At 42.5% G+C, this 22,223-nt stretch overlaps 1 protein-coding gene across 1 annotated transcript in view; it reads right to left on the bottom strand.

Moving 5' to 3' along the window:
- The window catches only part of GHR (growth hormone receptor), a 91,504-nt gene that overhangs the window by 14,697 nt on the left and 54,584 nt on the right, over nt 1-22,223 (bottom strand). The window contains exon 3 of the mRNA XM_035889490.1: nt 260-389. Coding sequence (XP_035745383.1) covers nt 260-389 — 130 coding nt within the window. The remainder of the gene's footprint in view (nt 1-259; nt 390-22,223) is intronic.

Here is a 22,223-nt window from a genome sequence, read left to right as displayed (position 1 = left end):
GTTTGGGATTCTGCAACCTGGACCTAAATTTAATGTGTTCTTAATTATCTGCTAAGTAACGCTTGTGGCTGCACATTGCTTAATAGATAACAACAAATTTTGACATTGAAAAATATGCACGTAAATCACAGTTTTATGCCCTTAAAACCAGTATGGCTCATATCATAGCAAAAAACCATCAGCAATGAGCTAACAGGCATAGCAAAATACATGACTTCTCTCTCTTTTCCTCTTTCTTTTTTTCTTTCCATATTGTTACCTTTTCATGTACAATAGTTGTATTGTTCCTGGAGCAGTGAGGTTATAAAAATTTCCATCAGTCCAATAACATGAAAATGTCTCCAGTTCAGGTGATCTGCACTTGCTGATTTGTGGCCACCGCAAAAGGTCTGTCAGGAAAAATGGCAGGGAACAGAAGGAGACACATTAAACAAATCCATAAGCCAGACTAACATGCTGTTAAAATGAAACTCAGCATTTTAAATGAATAATTAGCTTTTCTTCCAATTCTTTATGTATGATGAGGCAGGATTTAAATTCCTCTTATGTGCATATATGCAGATGACTATACCTGTAGGAAGCCAAATTTGAAAGATGGGTCAAGCTCTCTTTTGTGCAGTGTATAAGTGTTAGTATCACTGCCTGACACACAGCGTGGAGATCTGCCAACCCTATAGCTGTAGCTGAATGGAACAGAATAAACTATTTCAGTTGAAAGGGACCTACAATGATCATCGAGTCCAACTGCCTGACCACTCCAGGGCTGACCAAAAGTTAAAGCAGGTTGTTAAGGGCGCTGTCCAAATGCCCCTTAAACACTGACAGGTTTGGGGCATCGACCACCTCCAGGAAGCGTGTTCCAGGGTTTGGCCACCCTCTTGGTAAAGAAATGCTTCCTCATGTCCAGCCTAAACCTCCCCTGGTGCAGCTTTGAACCATTCCCACGTGTCCTGTCCCTGGATCCCATGGAGCAGAGCTCAGCACCTCCCTCCCCATGTCCTCTCCTCAGGGAGCTGTAGAGAGCAATGAGGTCGCCCCTCAGCCTCCTTCTCTCCAAACTGGACAAGCCCAAAGTCCTCAGCCGCTCCTCACAGGACCTGCCTTCCCACCCTGTCACCAGCTGTGCTGCCCTCCTCTGGAGGCATTCAAGGGCCTTCACATCCTTCTTAACTTGTGGGGCCCAGACCTGCACAAGTGCTCACGGTGTGGCCGCGGCAGCGCTGAATACAGGGGGATCATCACCTCCTCTGACCGGCTGCTCACGCTGTGTTTGATGAGTTCAGTACAGACACACCTGCATTAGCCCTTCACTTGCTGTAAAGAAAGTGTGGTCCAGCAGAGCTCGGTATCAGACTGACCACAGCTTAGTATTGACCTGGCTGAGTGGTTTTGCAATGTGTCTACTCATTACAGTAGCTACCTTGAACTGAGTTCAGGTTTGTGCATGTGACATTGTGCAGGTATAACCTTGCTCTGGGAGAGATAAGGACAGCTCTGAGCATAGGCCTGCTCTGCCACATCCTACTTCCATATTCACAATTTCTGTTCTGTGTCAAAACTGAAATGATGCAGGGCCATGGAAATGACTGCTACAATTAGTCAGCCTCATCAACATGCGTGAGAAAAATAAAAAAAAAAAGTTTTGGGTATGACTCACTGCTTTCAAAGTACTTAACTTTTCCTGATTTTTAAGGGTCTAATGCCAATGTTTCCTATTTGGCCTGGTGAGCTTTCCAGAGGGAGATCACATGCATGTGGAAGTGTCTACCTCTCTTCACTGACTATCTGGGAAATACGATCATTTATTTAAGAAAATTCCTCCATAAGGCACCTCAAATGCAGGTATTAGTCAGGTGTTTATGATTGGTGAAATGACCCCTGGCCGGGCAACGACATGATGCTACTGGACTCTGCATGCCAACTTCTTTGCAGATATTTTTTCAGTATCACAACTGTGAATATCAGAATTTCAGACTAGATATAAGGAAGGGGTGTTTTTACAATGAGGGTGGTGAAACACTGGCACAGGTTGCCCACAGTGGCGGTAGATGCCCCATCCCTGGAAACATTCAAGGTCAGGTTGGACGGGGCTCTGAGCATCCTGATCCAGTTGAAGATGTCCCTGCTCATGGCAGGGGGGTTGGGCTAGATGGCCTCTAAAGGTCCCTTCCAACCTAAAATATTCTATGGTTCTATGATAATATTTGGTACAAAATATTTACACTCCAAGTTGGAAAAAGTGTTAAGGTACAGACATCCACATGCACCAGACAGTTGCTTCTACACGTGAGGATTTTGTAGCTTTCCTGCAAGTTGACTCCTTTATTTACGGCTTAGACAGACACAGCCACTCAATGCCAGAGCAATTTGTGTTTCTCGGGCTTAATGGTTCAAACTGTGTGCTTTATATTATACACTGCTGAGCACCCACATCAGGCAGTAACTAATACATGAATATACATGAAAAAATTCTGGTTTGCTCATTCCCCATCATTGCCTCATTTCACACTTTGGACTTTGAACAAGGCCTGAACATACGTATGTAAATATAAGATTTCGTAAGTTGGGTGGCTTAAACCGTCCTGCTTCCCAAAGCACCTGGAATTCTTCTTGCCAACCTAAATAACTGATGTTTGATTGGAAAGATTTAAACAGAAAGTTTTTTTTCTTTTTCTTAACCAGCATGTTCCATTTCACTGAATTTTAAATAAATTTCTTTTTAAAATTGAAACAAATTTTGAAATGAAGTGTTGCAGTAAATCGAAAAAATCACATTATTATTTTTCAGAAAATATTGAAATAAAACATTTTGACCATTGTGCCTGTATTTGTTTGGTATGGTATTCAGTATTTGACAGCCTTAGCCTAAGTCCCCAAATGCTTTTGATTAACCTTGTCTTGAGCTTTTACACATTTTTACATCATTCATCAAACAATTTTCATGTGGTAAAAATACTTGTTAAAACCAGCACATGATCATGAAATGGCAAACTGTGGTAACATAGATCTAAAGTAAAACAGAATAAAAGATTCATGAACAGTATTACATTTATAACTTTTTAAGTGTATGAATGTTCCAGCTTTCAAACTTGAACTTTCTATTTAACTGCAAATCAAGTAATTGTTTAAAAACAAAACAAAGAAAAAAAATGAAATCTTGTGCCTTTACTTCAAAGACACAAGTAAAATTGCCTCAATTGCATAATACCTATAATCAACATGACATGAGTCTCTCCCTTCTTCTATAAACACATAGTGTGCAAGGAAGTATATGTTATGGCTTTTCCCGTTTCTATCCTCAGCTACATGTATCAAGAACAAATATAGCTATTTTTACTGAAACAGGTTAAGAATTTGAGAAAATGATATACTGGAAAACCCTCCTAAATTAAGAGTTTCTGTTGATGCCTGCACCATATTTATAGCTAGAACATACAATATTTAAAGCCCATGCAGCCCATGTCCTCATCTCCAGGGGTAAATAAAGTCACACCGTCACTTCTTAACATGATGGAATGAACTGAATGGAATCAAACTTCACTTTTATTTTGAGAGGCCCAGCAGGATCTTAGATATAGGCTCTAATAATGTCTTAGTAATGAATTCTGTTAAATTCACCAGCCTTATATACAAGCTAAATTAAGGACTGTAAGATGTACAAACTCTTCTACGAAAATGGATCATAGCACAGCCAGAAGTGGCATCAGTTGCAGTGGAGAGGGTTAGCGATGCACACAGAATACAGATTAAGACCAGGTCTCTTACTCCCTAACTTCAGAGGAACGTATCCCTAAGGTCCCACTTTCTTTTCCAGTTCCCCATGACAGGACTCTTAATTCTTTGTCTCCCAGGTGTTCCTTCAACAGGCACAAGAATTTTTGGGCAGGCAGCAGTTTTGTTTGGGATTCATTTACTCTTGGTTTACCAGTTTATATATATATATGTGTGTGTGTGTATATATAATATGACCAGTTCCATTTGTAAGAAAAATTATCTTCTGATTGATTGTTTCCAGTTTCCACGTCAACTTTCCAGCCTTCAAAACCATAGGCTTTTGTGACTGACTGGAGGAAACTTTGTCATATTGACTTGTATAAGGCTTGGCACTCTTGGGGTAGATCTCCTAAGTTCCTTGTTTCCCACACAAGCCAATTACTGAGGTTGTACAGGACCTCGTGTGAGCTCCATCTCCTGAGCAAACTGTACCAGAACGTGATAAATGAAGACAATAGCTCAGCTGAATGCATTTAGGCATAAAGGCAGCAGGCTGCTGAAAGTAAAGGCTGTCAAACTGAGATTTTAAATCGACTAGAAACGCAAAATGAAACATGGACACACACTTGCTCTTTTCCTACCTGATCCAATAAGTTCCGGTCAAATAGTCATGAATAAAACCATTTGCTTCATTCAAGGTAATGGCTTGGCTGAATACACAGATTCAAGAGTAGAAAACATGTAAAAACCTGGTAATCCTGTGGCTTCCACTGTGACTACTAAGAAAGTTTGGTAGAAGAGTTCCTAGTCCTGCACCTGGGTTTAGCTGAAGGTAAATGTTCAGCTGCCACAACTGTGCTGCAAAAGAGTAAAATCTGCTCACATGCTGTTCTCATTATGTTACGACCACAAATTAGCCATGGTCTAAGCTCTGGCTCAGCCAGAAGAAACTGTGCCAAAACAGTAGCTAAAACAATAGTGCGGTTTACGGAAAGAATCAGGAATGCAGATGTGCCATCTCTTCTGCTTACACTTGTTTGTGGGCCACCAGCCTGCAGTCTTCCATTTAGTGTAGTTTCAATGCTTTATTTATTATGCTTCAATTTTAAAAAGAGAATATGGTAGTGTAGATGCAGCTCACTGCAAGTTATATAGAGATGGACTTTAAAACAAAGAAAAAAATATCCTAAAATCTAGAGGTGTCAGAAGGCTAATTCCTTTAGAAATTAAGTTTCCTTGGGTGTTTTTTTTTCCTTAAAATTCCCTCTAATAAAATTTAACTGTAAAGGGAGCTAGCCTTGAGTTTGGAAGAGTAAGGAACTGAAGTTTATAACTGGAGTGTAACATCACCTTGGGGAAAGTCCTACTACCTCCAGAGCTCCAGTATTTCTGCAGGAACAATGGTGGAGCAGCACGTAAGTTGTACAGAAACGTCTCTTACTTGTACGGGACTCTTACTAGTATGGGACTTAGGTAGGTGAAATAATAATGAGGATATGAATGACCCCAAAAAATCAAGCTAACAACAGAAAATGAAAAAAAGAAGATATATTTTTGCTGAACAAAAAGAAGTATTTCTGATTGTGGTAATTTTAGAAGGTTTGTATAGAATTATCAGTTATCAGAACTTAGAATACCTATCAAACTTAAACTTACAGAAGAATAACATGATCTGATATGAAAATCAGTGACAGAAGAAACCTTATGCAACAATATGTATTTTCATATAACCCACTCCCAAAACATACACCGTGCATCACTGCTAGAACATAACAGAGAAAGATGGAAATGGAAATGTAAACAGGGGAATTAACTACATTTAAAACTGGAAATAGTTATGAAGATCTGGAGTGCTGTTTACTGGAGCTCAAATTTGTACATTGAAAGTGAATGCTCTATCAATTAGGTTCTGCTCCTGAATCCACCAAGCTCAACAGATGTTGGCCAATTTACTTTAATAAGGGCAGGTTGGTTTCTCTAGTACCAGGAAATTCTGATTCGTTCAAGTTGTGCAGGAAAATGAACAACATTTGCTGTCAGTGGATGATATTTTAATTAGGTACTGTCTAGTACTAATAAATTGTCAGACATCACATATACGAAGAGCGGGATGCAGTAAGCAGAGACAACAGCCGGGCCAGTTCCTCATCAGGCCACTTGCTAGCCTGACTTGGCTTTCACTCTAGGGACAACCTGTCCATGAAGGGCCAGCAGTAAAGTTCCGGAACAACTTTTTGGGGAAAAGGAGAGAATTTCTTTCGTATCAGTAATAAAGAAGAACCTTTTGCATAAAGTACTCAACAGAAACGAAGCAAAGTTTAATAACTCTAAGATGCTACAGCGCAGTGAAAAATGAAGAGAAATGCTACATAAGAGAATATTTTGCCCATGGAGTAAGTCTAAATATTGTAACAGTTCTTGAAAAATATGGGTGTTTTGCTGAGGAACATCAAAGGGGAGTATGTTTTCACCTCTGCGCTGAAGATTAATTTGGTGACTGCCACTTTGAGCAATAATATGTAGGCATCCCCGCGTAACAGACAGGGGGTGTGCACAGTGTTTTGAGAAATGCCAGAAGGTTTTTTTAGTAAGTCTGCAACATAATCAATGAACAAAAAATAAAACAAAAAAACCTCAATCCTAGACCTTGGTAGCACTGAATGAAGAGGCAATGGCTCTTCTCATTAAGGTTGTTCTCTTTGAGAACAAACTTCTCCCTTTTTTTGTCAAGTGAGAGAGTTAAAAGAATAAAAGCCTTGCAGAAGCAGAGCTTTTCCACAGCATCAAAGCCCAATGGCTGTGCCGGTTTAACACACTCTCTCTGCTGCTGAGCATCCACAGAACAGAAATCAACATGGCTCGCTGATGTGTCCATAAGGGTACAGGCAAACATTAAGTAAACAAAGCTCACGACCTGGGGAAAAACAATCACCCAGTGCTACTCAGTAGTATCGTGCATGAGGCAGTAATGAGCGAGGATGCGGACACGTATGTGCCATGTTCCATGGTCTTTGGCATGTGCCTTCCAAATCATGCCCTCCCATGCGCAGTGGTGCAATCACATGATTTCTGTTACAGGCAAGCTGCGTCAGCTGGCCTACCTACATATATAACATATAGAGAGGAATATAGCCGGAGGTCACAGTATTTGTAAACGAAAGGCAGTTAATGTAACAGACCCATTTCCAATTATCTCTTAATTGCTTATGTAGTTATAACTCAAATAGAAATTACGTTTTCAAGAAAGTATGTATAAAACCAGTAATGAATAATGCTTTTATCTGTTATGGCCATTGCTGTAGATGTTCAGTATTGACTAACATTATGTGGTAGTGCTTATGAGGAAATATGGAAGCACAAATGAGGTCCCGCAGGCAAACAGTACGTGCAATAAACAAACAGCACAAAAGGTCTTCCATGCCCTTCTCAGAGCAAACAAAATCTACAGCACTGACAACATCCGTCTTTCTCCTGTGCACGTACTAGCAATTTCCAGCCTGAAGCCCAGTTCCAAGTTAATGGCTGTCTAAAAGCAAACCCACTGATCACCACCATGCAGCATAACAGAGCCACCACGCAGCGGTGAGGGGATGTCCTAGCTGAGACATAGCCCCTCTGAAGCTGCTGGCTTCCCCCCAGAGATGGCTGCTCAGAAGCAGGACTGACATCTTTCCAGAAAGTCAAGCTCAAGTATAATCCGGCATCCCCAAACCCGGCTGCAAGCTGACACTCGCCTCCCCAAACTCCAAGAAGAAAATACTCAGAGGATCTGGGGAGTAAGACTGCTAGACGTGAACCCAGGTTAAGAACTGCAACTTTACAATTGCCTTCATGGAAACGTCATGCTAGGGCACATCTTGATGGTCCTGGCTAAATTTGAAAACGTACCTCCCTTGTTTTAACATTAGCGCATTTCCTACAAACAAGCAGCTGTGCCGAGGGGGCACTTTGACAGCACTGGGGTGAGTACTGGCACAGGACAGCCATGCTCTGGTCTGACTGGGGAACCCGGGGGGGTCCAAGCCTCCAGGGCCAGAGCCAGGCAGAGGTGGCTGGGGGTGAGCGGAGCCCCGTGGTGGGCAGGGTGCTGCAGGGGGCTGCACTGAGCCCGTCGCTGCATCAGGCAGCAGCAAACGACTGCACAGTGGCGTTAGGAGAGCAAACAACCAAGTGCCAACCTGACAGCAACATGGGGAGTGTTTCTACAAAGGGAAAGTTACAGCACAGCTAACATCTGCAGGGGGAGCAGAAAAGGGGAGCAAAAGCAGGGAGCACAAGATAAAGAGGGACAGAAACACAGGAGGAAAAAAGGATGAGAAAAGGAGATGACAGGTTTGGAAAGAAAAGCACAAGAGGACACCTAAGTGTGTACAAGAGGAAGACAGAAAAGGGTAGCAAAAGAATTGAGGTAAAGGCAGAAGAAACATAATATTGACAAACTCTAAACGAAACATGGAAGCTGATGCAAACCTGCAGTCACACTGTCACTCAGCTTAAATAGTGAAAATGACAGTTTCTTGGTCTGGCATGTACATATCCTGATGATGTAGAGAAGAAATCGCATGTATGTGGGATCACCCAAAAGAGATACTGAGGTGAGAGACTGGAGGTGGAAGCATGTGGCTGTAAGAACAGCATGAAAAGAAACAAGCAAGCGATGACACAGTCCACCTCCCTTTAAGGACATCTGCAGAATGATGACAGTGCAGCAGGAAGACCAAAGTCTTCCTCACAGATCTAACAAGGTTTCGATCATTAGGTCCACTATAATGAGCGCTCAATAAAAGCAGGGCCATGAATTTGGCAGGTTTCATTAGACAGACGCAGCTGTGTCCTGTCAATTACCAATGACACTATGGCCCAAACCCTGTATTTCATCACTGAAACAGCGTTGGTTATGCACAAACGCAACCTGATGTTTCTTGTTACTTGTTCCCCCTCCACACCCTCGTTACATTTGAATGAAGTAACTCATGAAGATACTGGCCCTCCATCTGGCCTTCTTCTTAACATTCAGTCCTTTAATTCATGCTGCTTTTGGGAGACCAGAGTCAAGCTGGAAATTCTTTTACTTCCCACTGTTGACCTTTCAAGCTGCTCCTGGCTTCTGCAGATTTTAACCATTCTTCAAGAAGATGACTGCCTGATTTATGTGCAGTAACAGCCAGGTACATGACAGAAAAATCCCACCTCGTACTCTGCTGAGAATTTCATGGCATATGAATCACCAATCTCCATTTGAAATTTGAAGTAGTAGAATTTGGTGTGGTTTTTAGTCTATGAAGCAAGTGAAGGAAAAACGCCAGCTCTCTCCATAGAACAACTATCTAAATGTCTCGGAAGGAAACCCCCAAAAGCCAGCAGCCATCTTGTTCTCTAGTCTGGAGGGAAGTTCCCCATTACAATCACCATATATCAGTATAAAAACAAAGGAGACAAAAAACACCCAGAGGCTGTTACTAGGAGGATCATTTGTTGCTTTCCACACCTGGAGTGAAGCTCCAAGGGACGTTACTGACCTGTCATCTAGAGATTCCTCTGGGAAGTCCTGCTAGCAGATCTACCTGGCGCAACAAGGGCACCTGCACCAAACAGAAGTTGAGCCCTCAAAGCAATCCCAGGAGTTACTTCCCATACCCTGGACAGTGGGAGAGACGACTGCAAATGATATGTGAATACCTGAAGACTGAAAGTCATGCCGGTTCTTTGCAATTCTTCATGATGAGAACCACTCAGTTTCACCTTTACGGAGACTGTGAAGTATCCGGGGGCTTATACAGTGTTTTCAGTCTTCTTGCATCTCTGGACCATAATATCTTCTCTTGGGTCCCAAAGATGACTGAAATTATTTTAGAACATTCTGGCACACAGTATTTCTCCTGTGCTTTTTTAGAGTGTCTGTTTTATTACTGTAGCCAGGATGTTTACTTGCTCAAGTAATTCAGAGCTTTATTATTGCTATGAATCATGAACTATGAGTTCCCAGCTTCAAAGATGATCCAGTGAAATTTTAAAAACAAACTAGAGAAGAATAAAAGTATTGTTTTCCACTCTATTTATCCTCAAACTTAGCAAGAACCTGGGTCTTTGCAGCTTTGCAGTGTTCTTGTAAAAGCATCCTTTCTAGTGGGTTTCAACAGGAAAAAGACTGTGACAACAGTTCTGTCCCTCCCTCAAGGACAGTTCTTGTAGACCTGCTAGGATTGTCCTTTTAAGAGTATTTATAAAGCAACAATCTCCGCTCCATTGTCAGAAACGAAGCCAATATCGTGATGTATCTTGTAAAAATCCTGCTAATTTACAAACTAGTTTTCTTTGAAAAAAACTACCAACCAACCAGAGTACCAAGCAGTTCTCAAGGCCATGACTTACATACATGCTTTGGGTCCCAGCTGGACTCCTGCACATGAAAGGAAATGTATGTGACACATCTAAAGTGACAAACACAGAGTATCCGATGTTCTTCCCAAAATGGGAAAGTTGCTGAGCTGGATACATTTTAACTTATTCTGAAGTTCAGGATGATGTAAATACCAAACGAGAGAGAAATCATGCCAATGATATTAGACTGATGGAATTAAGTTAGCAGTGGAAAAACACCCCTCCCCGCCCCCCCTTCCCCCCAAAGTATTGGCAATTCAGTGCTAGGATGAACAAAGCACTAGAGCACAGGCAAACGGGGAGCACTCATGACTCAAGAAGGGAGTTGAGCTTAACAGAATAATAAATATTCTCCTTCACTTTTATTTCTGTGATCTGGCTCGGTGCCTAAAAGAATCTTCTGATCATCTGCACGGCACCGAGCGGCCTGAAGTAAGTCTCCAGGCACATCCTTATTTTACTATTGCAGAGGAGATTTTGGACAAAACAATCATATACCAAAGCACAGTGGATAGATTTATAAAGGAAATATCTTTTTTTTTTTTTTTTTTTTCCTGACAGACTGCCAAAAGTGATTTAAGTTTTATGTATCCTCTGCTGAACTTGACTTTCTCTAACACCTGCTCCCTCTTCATGAGAACCCAGTGCTGTCAGCCCTGGGCTTCAGAGCTCTGGTAGGGAAGAGTCACAGGCAGAGGTGGCAGGGGCTTTTCTTCTCAGTATGTGAAATATAGGCTCCAGAGATTTATTTGAAGTTTGATCACTATTGAAAAATGAGCCTTTCTCACTTGGCTTGTTTCCCATCTTCCTCCAGTGTCTTTTCACAAACTAGTCTTTTCAAATTACAACAGGAGGAGTTTAGAGGGAAGCCCCAACTTTTTTTCATTTGAAAAGACAGCCATTTCCTGACTGGCCGAAAGAAAGAGCAAGCATTCAAGTTAACTAAAGACCAACCTAGGCCTCTAGAATGACTGTTATATTAGTCTTTAGCATGCCTAAGAAGACTCCACTTCCGACAAAAGCATGGACTTTATGCCAGGGATGGCCTCATTCCCGTTCATGCAGAAGCGATATTGTTTTCATGGTTTATTTAGATTAACAAAAGATTAACAGGCACTGTCAATAAGGGTACATATAATGATTCTTTAAAACAATCAAGGAAGCACAGGTCAGTCAAAAAATGGTCTTAGATACCATCTATATCTGTATGTCCTTCTCCTCTAGGAGCTTTAGAATATGCGCGTAAAGTCAGCAGGTTCTGGACTTTGAACGCACAACACGTTAAGTGCTTTGTACATGCCCCCATTCAAGCTATCATTCAAGCAATCACACTTAATCTCCCTAAAATTATTGTGACATATGCATTTCTCTGCTTTTTGCGGTGGGAGAACAGGGGAAGAAGAGAGGTTCGTTACATGGACCGCAACTGAGCCTAGAAAGTGGGAAGGAAGAACAGTTGCCAAAGCCTGCTCAGAAAATCCTGGCACCACCATCTTGCTTTAACGTGTCAGACGCTGCATTGCCAGCCAGTTAGGAAGCACCATTTACATTCAGGTTTCTAGATGCAGGTACCAATCACTGATCCGTGTGCTGTACATTGACACTAGGTATTACTACGAGGTAACACCTTTCCGTCCCTGGAGACCCTGCAGCTTTGGAAAGCCTGAAGGTAGGTACTGCAGAACTCATTTCCCACAGGGATTGTGCGTTGCCTTGCTTCTGGCCCAATTTTCCTTGTTCTCTTCATTTTTTCCTCAGTATCCTTCTGCTATTCCGTAAGTGACAATGAATGTGCCATTTAAGCAGCAGTCATTCTGTTGATTTTGCTGCAATACCTTGTTAAGAGAAAATTGAGCTTTACAACAGCCCACAGGTTGCTTTGTGTGCCTTTAGCCAGATTTCTATATCTTGTCTATGGTCTCAGCAACTGTGATTCCATCTACACCCCTGCACAGTAAGAGGAAGAGCTTGCTACTCAGGCAGGTCTGAAGAATAAAGTTACAATGACACCATTTCCTCAGCAACAACCACAAGCTGTAATTATACAAAATGACCCAAACTACATTTTGGCACACAATGGGATCAAGTGATTCATTCACCCCCTCTACAGGTGAGCAGAAAAACATGGTAAGTGCAAGAGGGTTAGTCTTTAAAAGAAAAACTAGAAATAGCTATGAGGATAATTCATGTGAGAACGTCCTGAGTGATCATATTAAGTTTTACGTCAGGGAATTGTTCTGCTTCGGTGAAAAATCCCTCTCTAATGTGTGCTGGTTTTATGACTGTATGAATCAACGTCAGCAGGTAAAGTGGATTTACACAAGTATAAGAGAGAGACAAAACTGAGATCCAGTTTAGTTTTGGGTAGAAATTATTCTAGAATTTCCTACTACATTTAATGTTGGCAGCTGTGTTTCAGATCCCATGTGGTTTACCGATTTTGCTCAGAGTATTGAAATTTCTCAAAGAAATTGCCTCAGAATGTGTCTTTAAGAAAGTCTTGGAGAAGTTGCCATGATGCCACATAGTCACAGGTCTTTTGTATTCGTCCCGGTATGTCCAAATGCAGTGGAACTCTATAAAGAAGGATGTTATCTTCTTTTTCAACAGGAAGACTCTGACAGCAGTATTTTCCGAATTTTTAAAGGGTAGAATTTTAGTAATCTACAATAGGCGTATGTTCAGTCCTATCATACCATTTCTGAAGGATCTTTCAATTTTCCTGCATTTTTGAAATCCAGGTTTTCACCATCATACTAAGTGTGGAGTTTCCCATGGTACAAACTGTTAGATCCTAACCCTATGGACACATATAAACTCTAAATTTTTTTATTGCTCACAGAAGTCAGAGACGCTCTCAGCAGTGGTATATAGAAACTGTTTGTGAGATTTCGCTAGTTGTAATTTTTTTTTTTTTAATAATATATACTATCTTACAGGTATCTTAAATTTGAAATGCTATGGATAGTATTTTTCTTAGTCATGTAAATGAATACATGTCTAAGGCTATATTGATATAATTTAAGAAAACAGACTGAATGGTAAGAGTAGAACTAGAAAATATTAGGGCAAGAAGTAATGTCAACACCTGATTTAAAGCAGCTGATGTGCAATGTCAGTATGTGAAAGAAAATGAAAGGAAAACTGACCAGCTCTGGTTGTGTTGTCAGCAATGTACTTAAAAAAAATCTGCTGAAATAAGATGAATTACATGTTTGATCAGATTTTAACGATACACTAACATCCAAAGAGGGAAAAAACTAACGTTTATGATGGCACACCTAGGATATCTCCCACAGTATACTATGTTTCTTGGCTGCAATTCTAACTGGGTTCAGAAAGTCTTCTTAATTATTCCCATTCTCTTGCCGTACAGATAGCTGCTTGTGTTACAGCAGCAAAAGTGACCCTGTGAAATGTCACCCTTTTACTTAGATCCAATTCTTGATCATACACTAAATCATACTGTCTCAGTTTATTTAAGCAAACTCTCAATCTTGATGGCCCTGCAAGGGCCAGTGCAAGTTTGGAAAGCTGAGATGAATTATACATTATGGCCCGCATTTCAACAGAATTTGTCAGAGACAGTTGCAGGATTTTTACCTTGAGATTTATAGTGCTGAACCCCTCATCTAACCTTTAAATATCCCTGTATTTTCAGTCACTCTAGATGTTACGTTGAGCTACAAGAATAAGTAGGCGGAAAAAGGCAGAGAGGAAAAAAAGGCACACAGAAAGAAGACAAAAACCCAAAGCCATGAACTATAAATCCTAACGACACCTACACTTGGAAGCCGCTTCTTTTTAAATGCATGCTATAGAAAGCAACTGCTAAACAGATACTAAAAATAAACCTAAATTTTGTGACTTTCTGTACGCCAAAGAGCTGTATTTGCAACAAGAGGTTTGCTTTTGCCGGACAGGAGCTGCCCAGCCCCGCAGGAGAAGGGTGTTTGATTTCCCGGGCAGGCAGGGAGTTGCCCCGTCCCCCCATTTTGGAGGGACACCACCTGGGCCCGGACACCCTGCAGCAGGGGTCACTGGAGCAGTGGAGTGGGGCGAGGGGACGCTTCCCAGCCAGCGAGGAGCGGATCGGCTGACCCCAGGGCAGGAGACTGGAGGCTGTTTCCAAGTCAGAACAGCAAGAGACAGCCTCGCATGAAACCGACGATGGGAGGGAAGGCCAAGCTGCCTAACCTGGTGGAAGGGACACCTGGCTGAGTGCTCGGCTGATCGTCAGTGCCGTGTTTTAACCCCAGACGGCACCCAAACCCCACCCAGCCGCTTGCTCACTCCCCGCCAGGGGGATGAGGGAGAGAACTGGAGAACTGGTGTGAAAACTCGTGGGTTGAGGTAAAGACAGTTCAAAAGGGAAAGCAAAAGCTGCATACACAAGCAAAGCAAAACCAGGAATTCCCATGGTCAGGCAGGTGCTCAGCCATCCCCAGGACAGCAGGGCTCCAGCATGTGTAACAGTGACTTGGGAGGACAAACACCATCACTCCAAACATCCCCCCCTGCCTTCTTCTTCCCTCAGCTTTATGTGCTGAGCATGATGTTATATGGTGTAGGATACCCCTTTGGTCAGTTGGGGTCAGCTGTCCCAGCTGTGCCCCCTCCCAGCTTCTTGTGCCCCTGGCAGAGCAGGGGAAGCTGAAAAGTCCCTGACTGGTGTAAGCCCTGCTCAGCAACAGCTGAAACATCAGTGAGTTATCAACATTATTCTCAAGCTGAATCCAAACCACAGCACCATACCAGCTATTAGGAAGAAAAGTATCTCTATCCTAGCTGAAACCAGGACAGTCAGAGAAGCCAGAAGCTATAGCAGGGGATTGGCCAAAGAATTCTGTGTAAGAAGATGAGAAGGTAAGATTTCAGCAGCAACACCTGCCTATGAACAGAAACCCCATGTGCAAATACACATATCTGGTTATTCAACTGAAATAAGTGACACCAATTCTTCTGTATTACAGCCACGGGTAGTACTTACTCTGGTTTGCCAAAAAGTCAGAAAGTAAAGCCTGCACAAATTGGCGTTTGCCTTAAGAACCAACCTAGGCTTGCGCGCAAGCTGTCAGTAAGACAAAAAACCCTCATCTGAGACAAATGCTGAGTCTTTCAGAAGATTCAATCTTTGCTATCCTGGGTAGCTACAGAATTATTTTTTAATGAAAACATAAAATGAAAGAGCAAAATCTCTCTGTGGAAGGCTGACATTCAAGAAACACAACAGAAAGGCAGAAGCTACAGCAAAAGATTAGATCTCAAAAAGCTTCACTACAGAGGAAAAAAGATGATGGTAAAAGCAAACAAACAGTCTGGAGAGCATGTTGCAACATTTCAGACCTACTTGCAGTTACTGGCATGTCTAAGAAGTGAACTCATCAGTAAAAGCCCATCACGTTTGCTCTTCATTGCTGATTTTGAGGCCAGAATGATCCTGAACAGTCAGACAGGCTTACATCAACCGTTAATGTTGAACATTGCAGGCTGAGAAAAACATGGCTTTGTCTCTTAAAACACTGCAGCAAAGACCCTACCAAAAGAACACCGCCATTTCCATTAAAAAGCCCTTCCTCAGCAGACATTCATTAGCACTGAATGGTGATCACAGCCTGGACTAACTTCAGGAAAGCTGAGTTCAGCACTGCAAGCTCGGATGCTTGTCTGCATCTCTAGAGACAAATTCTTTTTCAGCTTGCAATCCTGCTGGCTTTAGTGAGGCACGTGTTATGGGGTTGGCCCCACGGCCTGCAGAGCCGAGTTGGAAGTCTCTGAGCAAGGCACCTCCTGTGACTTCCAGCACCCTCCTTTTATAGCTGGGCTAAAAGTAATGCTGGAACAGGGAATGCAGTTATGCCTTGGAAAAAATAATTACACCTAGAGGGGCTGTCTTGATTGCTTCCACCTACTCTGAAACACTCAGCACTGCATAGCATATACAGATCAATCTCCAGAGGGAACATGCAAACTGCACAGGCGCCGTTTAAGGCTCAAGGCAGCATTGAAATCTGCAGAGCTTTGAGTTCGTGGCAGACTTCAGTGTTTCTGTCACCTTGTTTATGTCAGTGACCAAGACAGCATTACACTGAACGACCTAAGCCATATACTCCAGAAATAAAATGCAAACAACTTCTGCTGTGTCTGCCAGGATATGGTGTTAGGATGTATGATTAGCTACTGCGTGTAGACCTAGCACAGCACAGAGTCAGACCCTAGGCAATAAAAATACAAATAATACTAACTATTTTAATTTCAAAATAGGAAAGAACAGTTGGTAATTTAAGAAACACGAAAATCTTTCTTTTCCCAGCAGCTCTTAACAGCTGTTCCTTTTGAAAAGGCGAGCAAAACCATGGATCACATCTCATGGTGTCCAGGCAATCACACAGATCTCTAACAAATTAATCTTTACTGAAACAACAGGGAGCTGAAATACATACCAGCTTAGTTTGCAAAAAGAAATAATCTCCAAGTAGATACATGGTCCTTTAACTTACAAAATTTAAGCTCACCCTTCTTCCATGAGAGTAATATAATAAACAAGAGGGACTGCCACAGGGACAGAGGCCCTACCGGTGACACAGAAAATTCCTTCTGTATTTACAACTTCCCTCTCTCCGCTCCCTTTCTCACTGGCCAGCCAAGAGATGCTACAGCTTTGGGACTTGGAGAAAAGACACATGCAGACATGCTCTTCATAGGCTTTGACTTGGTGAAAGTCTCCAGTGGAAGAGAAACAGCAACAGTTGTGAGAGAAGAGGACAACTGAGCTGTGACAACGGTGCTCAGGAGCCGCCTTTCCCGTGCCATGGCCATGCGGCCAGGATCAGGTCTGCAAGGGATTTCTAAGCACACACTGCTGCTCTTGGGCAACGCGAACATAAAACTAAGGGTGCAGTTACAATCCTCAGCTCACAAAGCCCTTCTTCACACTTACAGGACCAGCAGTGAGTCTTGGTACAACTGTCTGATGCGGTTTTATCATTATATCAGGTTCCCAAGAACCTCATTGACACTGACCTTGCTCAGTTTGGTACCTTGGTTGCCCATGAAGGATCCAATCCTATAAGGGATTTGCTTAAACATATCAAGATAGAGCTAAGAAACCTAAACAGTAAATCAAATCACGTCCTAAAATAATGTATTTGCATTATGCAGGAGGGATAGCATATATAACCTCTTTGTGGGTTCCCTGCCAGCATCAAAGCAAGGTAGCACAGGAAATCTTCCCATGCTGCAATCTGTTGTGTCTGATCTCTACAAACAAGCCTGGCATCTCTTCTTTAACAATCCCAGCACAGTGTTGTCAAAACGCCCCCCTCTGAACCGCCTCCCGGGGTGCTATGGACATGTGCCACAAATGTTGCCCCAAAGCCTTCCTCGTTCTGGGTGGGCTCTACCACTTTTCTTCTTCCTGGGCTCCTTGGCAGGCTTTCTGGGTGCAAGGACATGGATCCTTGCCTTCTAACTTCAAAGAGCGTAGCTGATGCCCCTAAGGAAGGTGCTGAGGTGCTCTGATCTGCCGTCTGGAGATACTGATCTCTTCTCCTTGACTGCAGTTCAGTCAACTCCTGCAGCGGGCACAGCCGGCCATGCCACTGGAAGGAGGAGGCTCCTGGGCCATGCACTCTCTCCTACTCCCAAAAGCCTGCATGACCAGGTGTTACACTGGACCAGGTAAGGGGAGCAGCCAACAGCTAAAAATGGGGGGTTAAAAAAGGAGAATTTTCCAGCCAAATTGGTTCCTCAAAGCACCTTCCCACGTGACTGCAAAAAAGCTTGCGCCAGCATGTGCGAGGCAGCAGTGAAGGTTTGGGAACGAGCAGCCAGGCACAGATGAGCCCAATTCTTTCACTGGCAACAAAGCATTTATTTTGGGGAACAAAAAAAAAAGAAACAAAAACCCACCCTTGCTCTTTATGAGGTGCCTAAAGCGGAATGCCAGTGATTCTGCACAGCTTAAAAATGATGCGGGGACACACTGCATGGAGCAAGAGGCTCAAGCAGAAATCCATTCGGTCCCTTGTCTTGACTTGTGGTGTGACTCCAGCAGCAGCAATGAGCATAAAAGACAAAAAAAATCAGCCTGCGTGGTTTGCACTTGCCATATGTGGACCTATGGAGAGTAATTTATATTGATTAAATGATCCTGAAATTTTGGATAACATCTCTGTGTTGACAGTATAACCAGCTCCAGCAATTCTGGCTCCAACAAATCTGAGATAAGTGTATGTTAAAGAGGAATAAGCAAGCCAGTTTAGGAAATAACAATAGCATGAAGTTTTATACAAGCTTCCTACCCAACTTTGCTTTGAAATTTCTAAAACTGAAGGCATTTTTTTCACTCATTCAATTTTTTTTATTCTTTAACTATACTTTTTAGTTCTATTAGGAAGAACAAATGGAAATGTCAAATTACCATTAAAAAGATGAATTTCAAAGTATAAACTGTTCCAACAAAAACAGGAACCGAAGAACATGTGAAATACAGGTGTACACCTTATAAAATTTCCAGGTTCATTTCTGGATGATTGAGCTTGAGGTAAGCATCCAAATTAAATCACAACGTTTCAAAGGAGAAAAAAGGAAAATTATGGTAAGTCTAGAGACTGCAGTTGTAACTGTAAAACAAAACTCAAAAACTTCAGTAGGTTTTGGGACCTTGTCTTAGCATAAGACAGAAAAATTGTTGGAAGATGGGAAGAGTAGTGAGAGTAGAGTGGGTAGATAGAGTGTCCGCAGGACAGATGAGAGATGTAAGATGCCAGAAACACGTTAAACTAGAATATGTGTCAGTAGCAGAGCTTACAGTGCCATCTGCTAAGTCTTCCTTACTCATCCCACTACAAAATCTGGTATTCAATTGCTTGATGCTTTGCTATAATTTATTGATTTGAGGTGACAATCTCAGTATCAGGTGCCTCTCTTTTATGGAAAACTCCTTCTGAAACGGTTCAGCTATTCTTAAGCAGGTTAGAGAAAGTGATTTGTTCATGCTAAGTACTCTGATGTCCTTCGTTTTGAAAAAAAAAAGCTTTTCAGTTTGGAACATGTCATCATCTTGTAGAAATCTGCCCCAAGTCCATTATGTACCATACTGATGGCTTCACACCGTGCCTGAATTTGCACTGGCCCCTTGCATGGGGCACAATTTTATCACGAGGTGCAGACAGACCTATTACTTTTATTAAAGGGACTGCTTATATAATGCTATTGTAGGTCAGCGTGTGTCTCGGTCTGTTGGTGAGATGTTTGTGCTGTTATCTGAGCTGGGAAACCAAACCCAGGAGTGATTCCTTTAGAGTCCTGAGGGCACAGAACATGGTGGCACATGTTGGAAATTCCTATGACAGTGGCAAAATGCTGACAGATTAATCTACACCTGGCCTCTGAACATGTCTAGTATGTCTAACCAAACTGTAAATCAAATATGTTTCTACAAGTTTTCTTCTTTTAGAAATCACTCAGCAAATATTTTGAGCTCAAATCAGGATCCTTTTTCTCATAAAAGTGCCAAGCCCTTTTCAAACCGTGTTAACTGAGGAGCAGATTAAAGTATCAGTTGCTTAAGCACCTAGAGGAGCAGGGCTACAAAGAATGAGTATCTCTACTGCTGCCTTGCAGAAGGTAAGTCAAGGAGCCATTACCCATTATCACTGCAGAAAGCCTGTAAACGTTTTCCAAACAGCTGCCATCACGTTTGACAGCAGTGGATTTGCACGATGTGGCTCTCGTGCTCGGGTCTGCCCTCACCCAGTTGTGCTGTGGGATTCCTACCACGGAGTCCACCTCCGAGGATGAAACCACCATGCTGCGGAGGGCAGGAGCATACGTACACATGCGTGGACACACGTGCACACATCTCTTATCCCTCCTTCAGTGGAGCTGGAAAGGAAAATTATTTCCTATCCTGAACTGTTTTCAGACAAGGCTATCAAAACAGCTAAAGAACAGATTTTTTTTATGATTTAAATAAGCCAGGACTTTCCAGCCTGGAAAAGAGACAGTTTAGTAGAGAGATCTGCAGGACTAGAAAGAACAGAAGTGATGACCTGGGATTGAATTATTCACAGCCTCTTGAAAAAAAAAAAAGGGGGGGGGGGCAGCTAATGCAACTACTAAGTAGCAGGTTCAAAGGAAAAAAAGGACACACTTCTCCACTTGACTTGTAGTTGAGTTGTGAAAATCCTTATTAGGTGGCATTTAGGATCCTCAAATTTATACATCTATATGTTCAAAAGGACAACTGTCAATTTTACAGGAAAAAACATCCAAAGGTAATAAATATCAAGGCAGCACCTCTGGCTCCAAACCCCTGCAAGACACATATCATTGGGGGAAGGCAGAATATTCAGTGCTTGCTCCATTCTTCTGCTCTTTACTGCTCTTTACTTACTTTACACGCAACCACTGAAGATACAGCAGATAGGATACAAGGCTAAAGGAATTTCCTTGGCACAGCTATTACTGTTTTGCAATGCTTTTGAAAAGAGAAGCTTGCAAGGAAGATCGACATGAGTATCAACCAATGGTGGTTTAAAATATTTTTCTACTGCAAAATAAATTAGGATTTATTTGATCAGTCAGCCTAGTTTTGTCATCCCTGGTCAGTATGTGACAACTTAGTAAGACTAGGTATGCAACACAAATAGTATTCAAACTTTCTCTTCTAGTCAAAAAATACTGGGCAAACTCATGTTAGCGCATAGCTCTGTGCCAAAACCTGCTGTTCCATTTTACCGCTGCCAAGGAGACCTGAGTTACATACAGTGTATATATGGAGAGCTCGGAAAGAGGAGTATGCTAAGGATAGCATGAAAAATCAGGGTTTATGAAGGTGTAAAGTCCTGTCCTCTTCTCTTGAACTCTATGCTGTCTCCTGTCTGTAAATGACACCTCTCAGGCTTGCTCTTACAAGTTACTATATAAGCACCAGTCTGGGAGCGTAGCCAAGCATGGGGTGGTCTAAGCTATATCCTCTGTTTAGTCCCTGGGCAAAGTTCTTTATCCTTTTTTATAAAAGGCGGCAGAATGTCATAAGGGAGGATATACCAAACTGTAAGGAAAGGTGGCTTAATAAAGCCCTCCAACATGTAGTCATTTAGCACCAATAAGACTGATATTCCTGGCCTTGTGAAAAAAACCCCCTCCCATATTAATTTTTCGGTTACCAGAATGCACACAGCATTCATGATGGTTTTTAGCTTGCTCTCAAGGCAGAGCTGTGAAAAGCAACAGCGACTTGAAGAACTGAAGGAACAGAGTATTTCCTGAACTTCTGCCATGTGCTTATTCTGCTGCTGAGATTGTACCAGAGACAGATGGAAAAAGATCCATCCATTGCAGGTTATGGTCTTTCTCCCCTCCCCTGCTCCCCTTGTAAATCTTGGGGAGCAGTTCACACAGCATTAACTCTCTCTGTGACTTCTGCGCTGCACACGAAGACAAGGCAAAGGACGCACAGCTTTTGGGATCCAGTCAGTGACGATATACCACGATCGGTTTGAGAGATGAATAGGAGGGATTAACAAAGGGAAGAGGCCATCATGGCTTGTAAGTCCGTAAACTGTGAGAAGAGCCAAAAATAGCCCTTGTTTTCAAGCTCCGAAGAATCAAATGCGTGGTATTGTTTGTGAGCTATGTGTGATAGCGTGGCAGGGTGTCCTGGTTTCGGCTGGGATAGAGTTAATTTTCTTCACAGTAGCTAGCATAGTGCTGTGTTTTGGATTTAGTACCAGAAGAATGTTGATAACACACTGATGTTTTCAGCTGTTGCCAAGTAGTGCTCAGACTACTCAAGGACTTTTTGAGCTTCTCCTGCTCGCCCAGGTGCATAACAAGCTGGGAGGGAGCACAGCTAGCACAGCTAACCCAAACTGACCAAAGGGCTATTCCATACCATATAACGTCATGCTTGGGGGGGGTTAGTTGGTTCGGTCGGTTCGTTCCGTTCGGTGGGTCGCGGGCAGAGTGGTCGCAGCTCGAGCTGTGTGATCGCGGCTCGGGGGGAGTGATCGCGGCTTGGGACGGGCTGGGCACCGGTCAGTGGGTGGTGAGCAATTGCATTGTGCATCACTTGTTTTAGATATATTCTGTATATTCTCTTACTATTATTATTATTACTA

This window comes from Egretta garzetta, unplaced genomic scaffold (genome assembly GCF_000687185.1).
Source record: "Egretta garzetta isolate BGI_Z169 unplaced genomic scaffold, ASM68718v1 scaffold712, whole genome shotgun sequence".
NCBI lineage: Eukaryota > Metazoa > Chordata > Aves > Pelecaniformes > Ardeidae > Egretta > Egretta garzetta.
The sequence above is the reverse complement of the archived record's forward strand: the minus strand, read 5'-3'. Positions and strand labels throughout refer to the sequence as shown.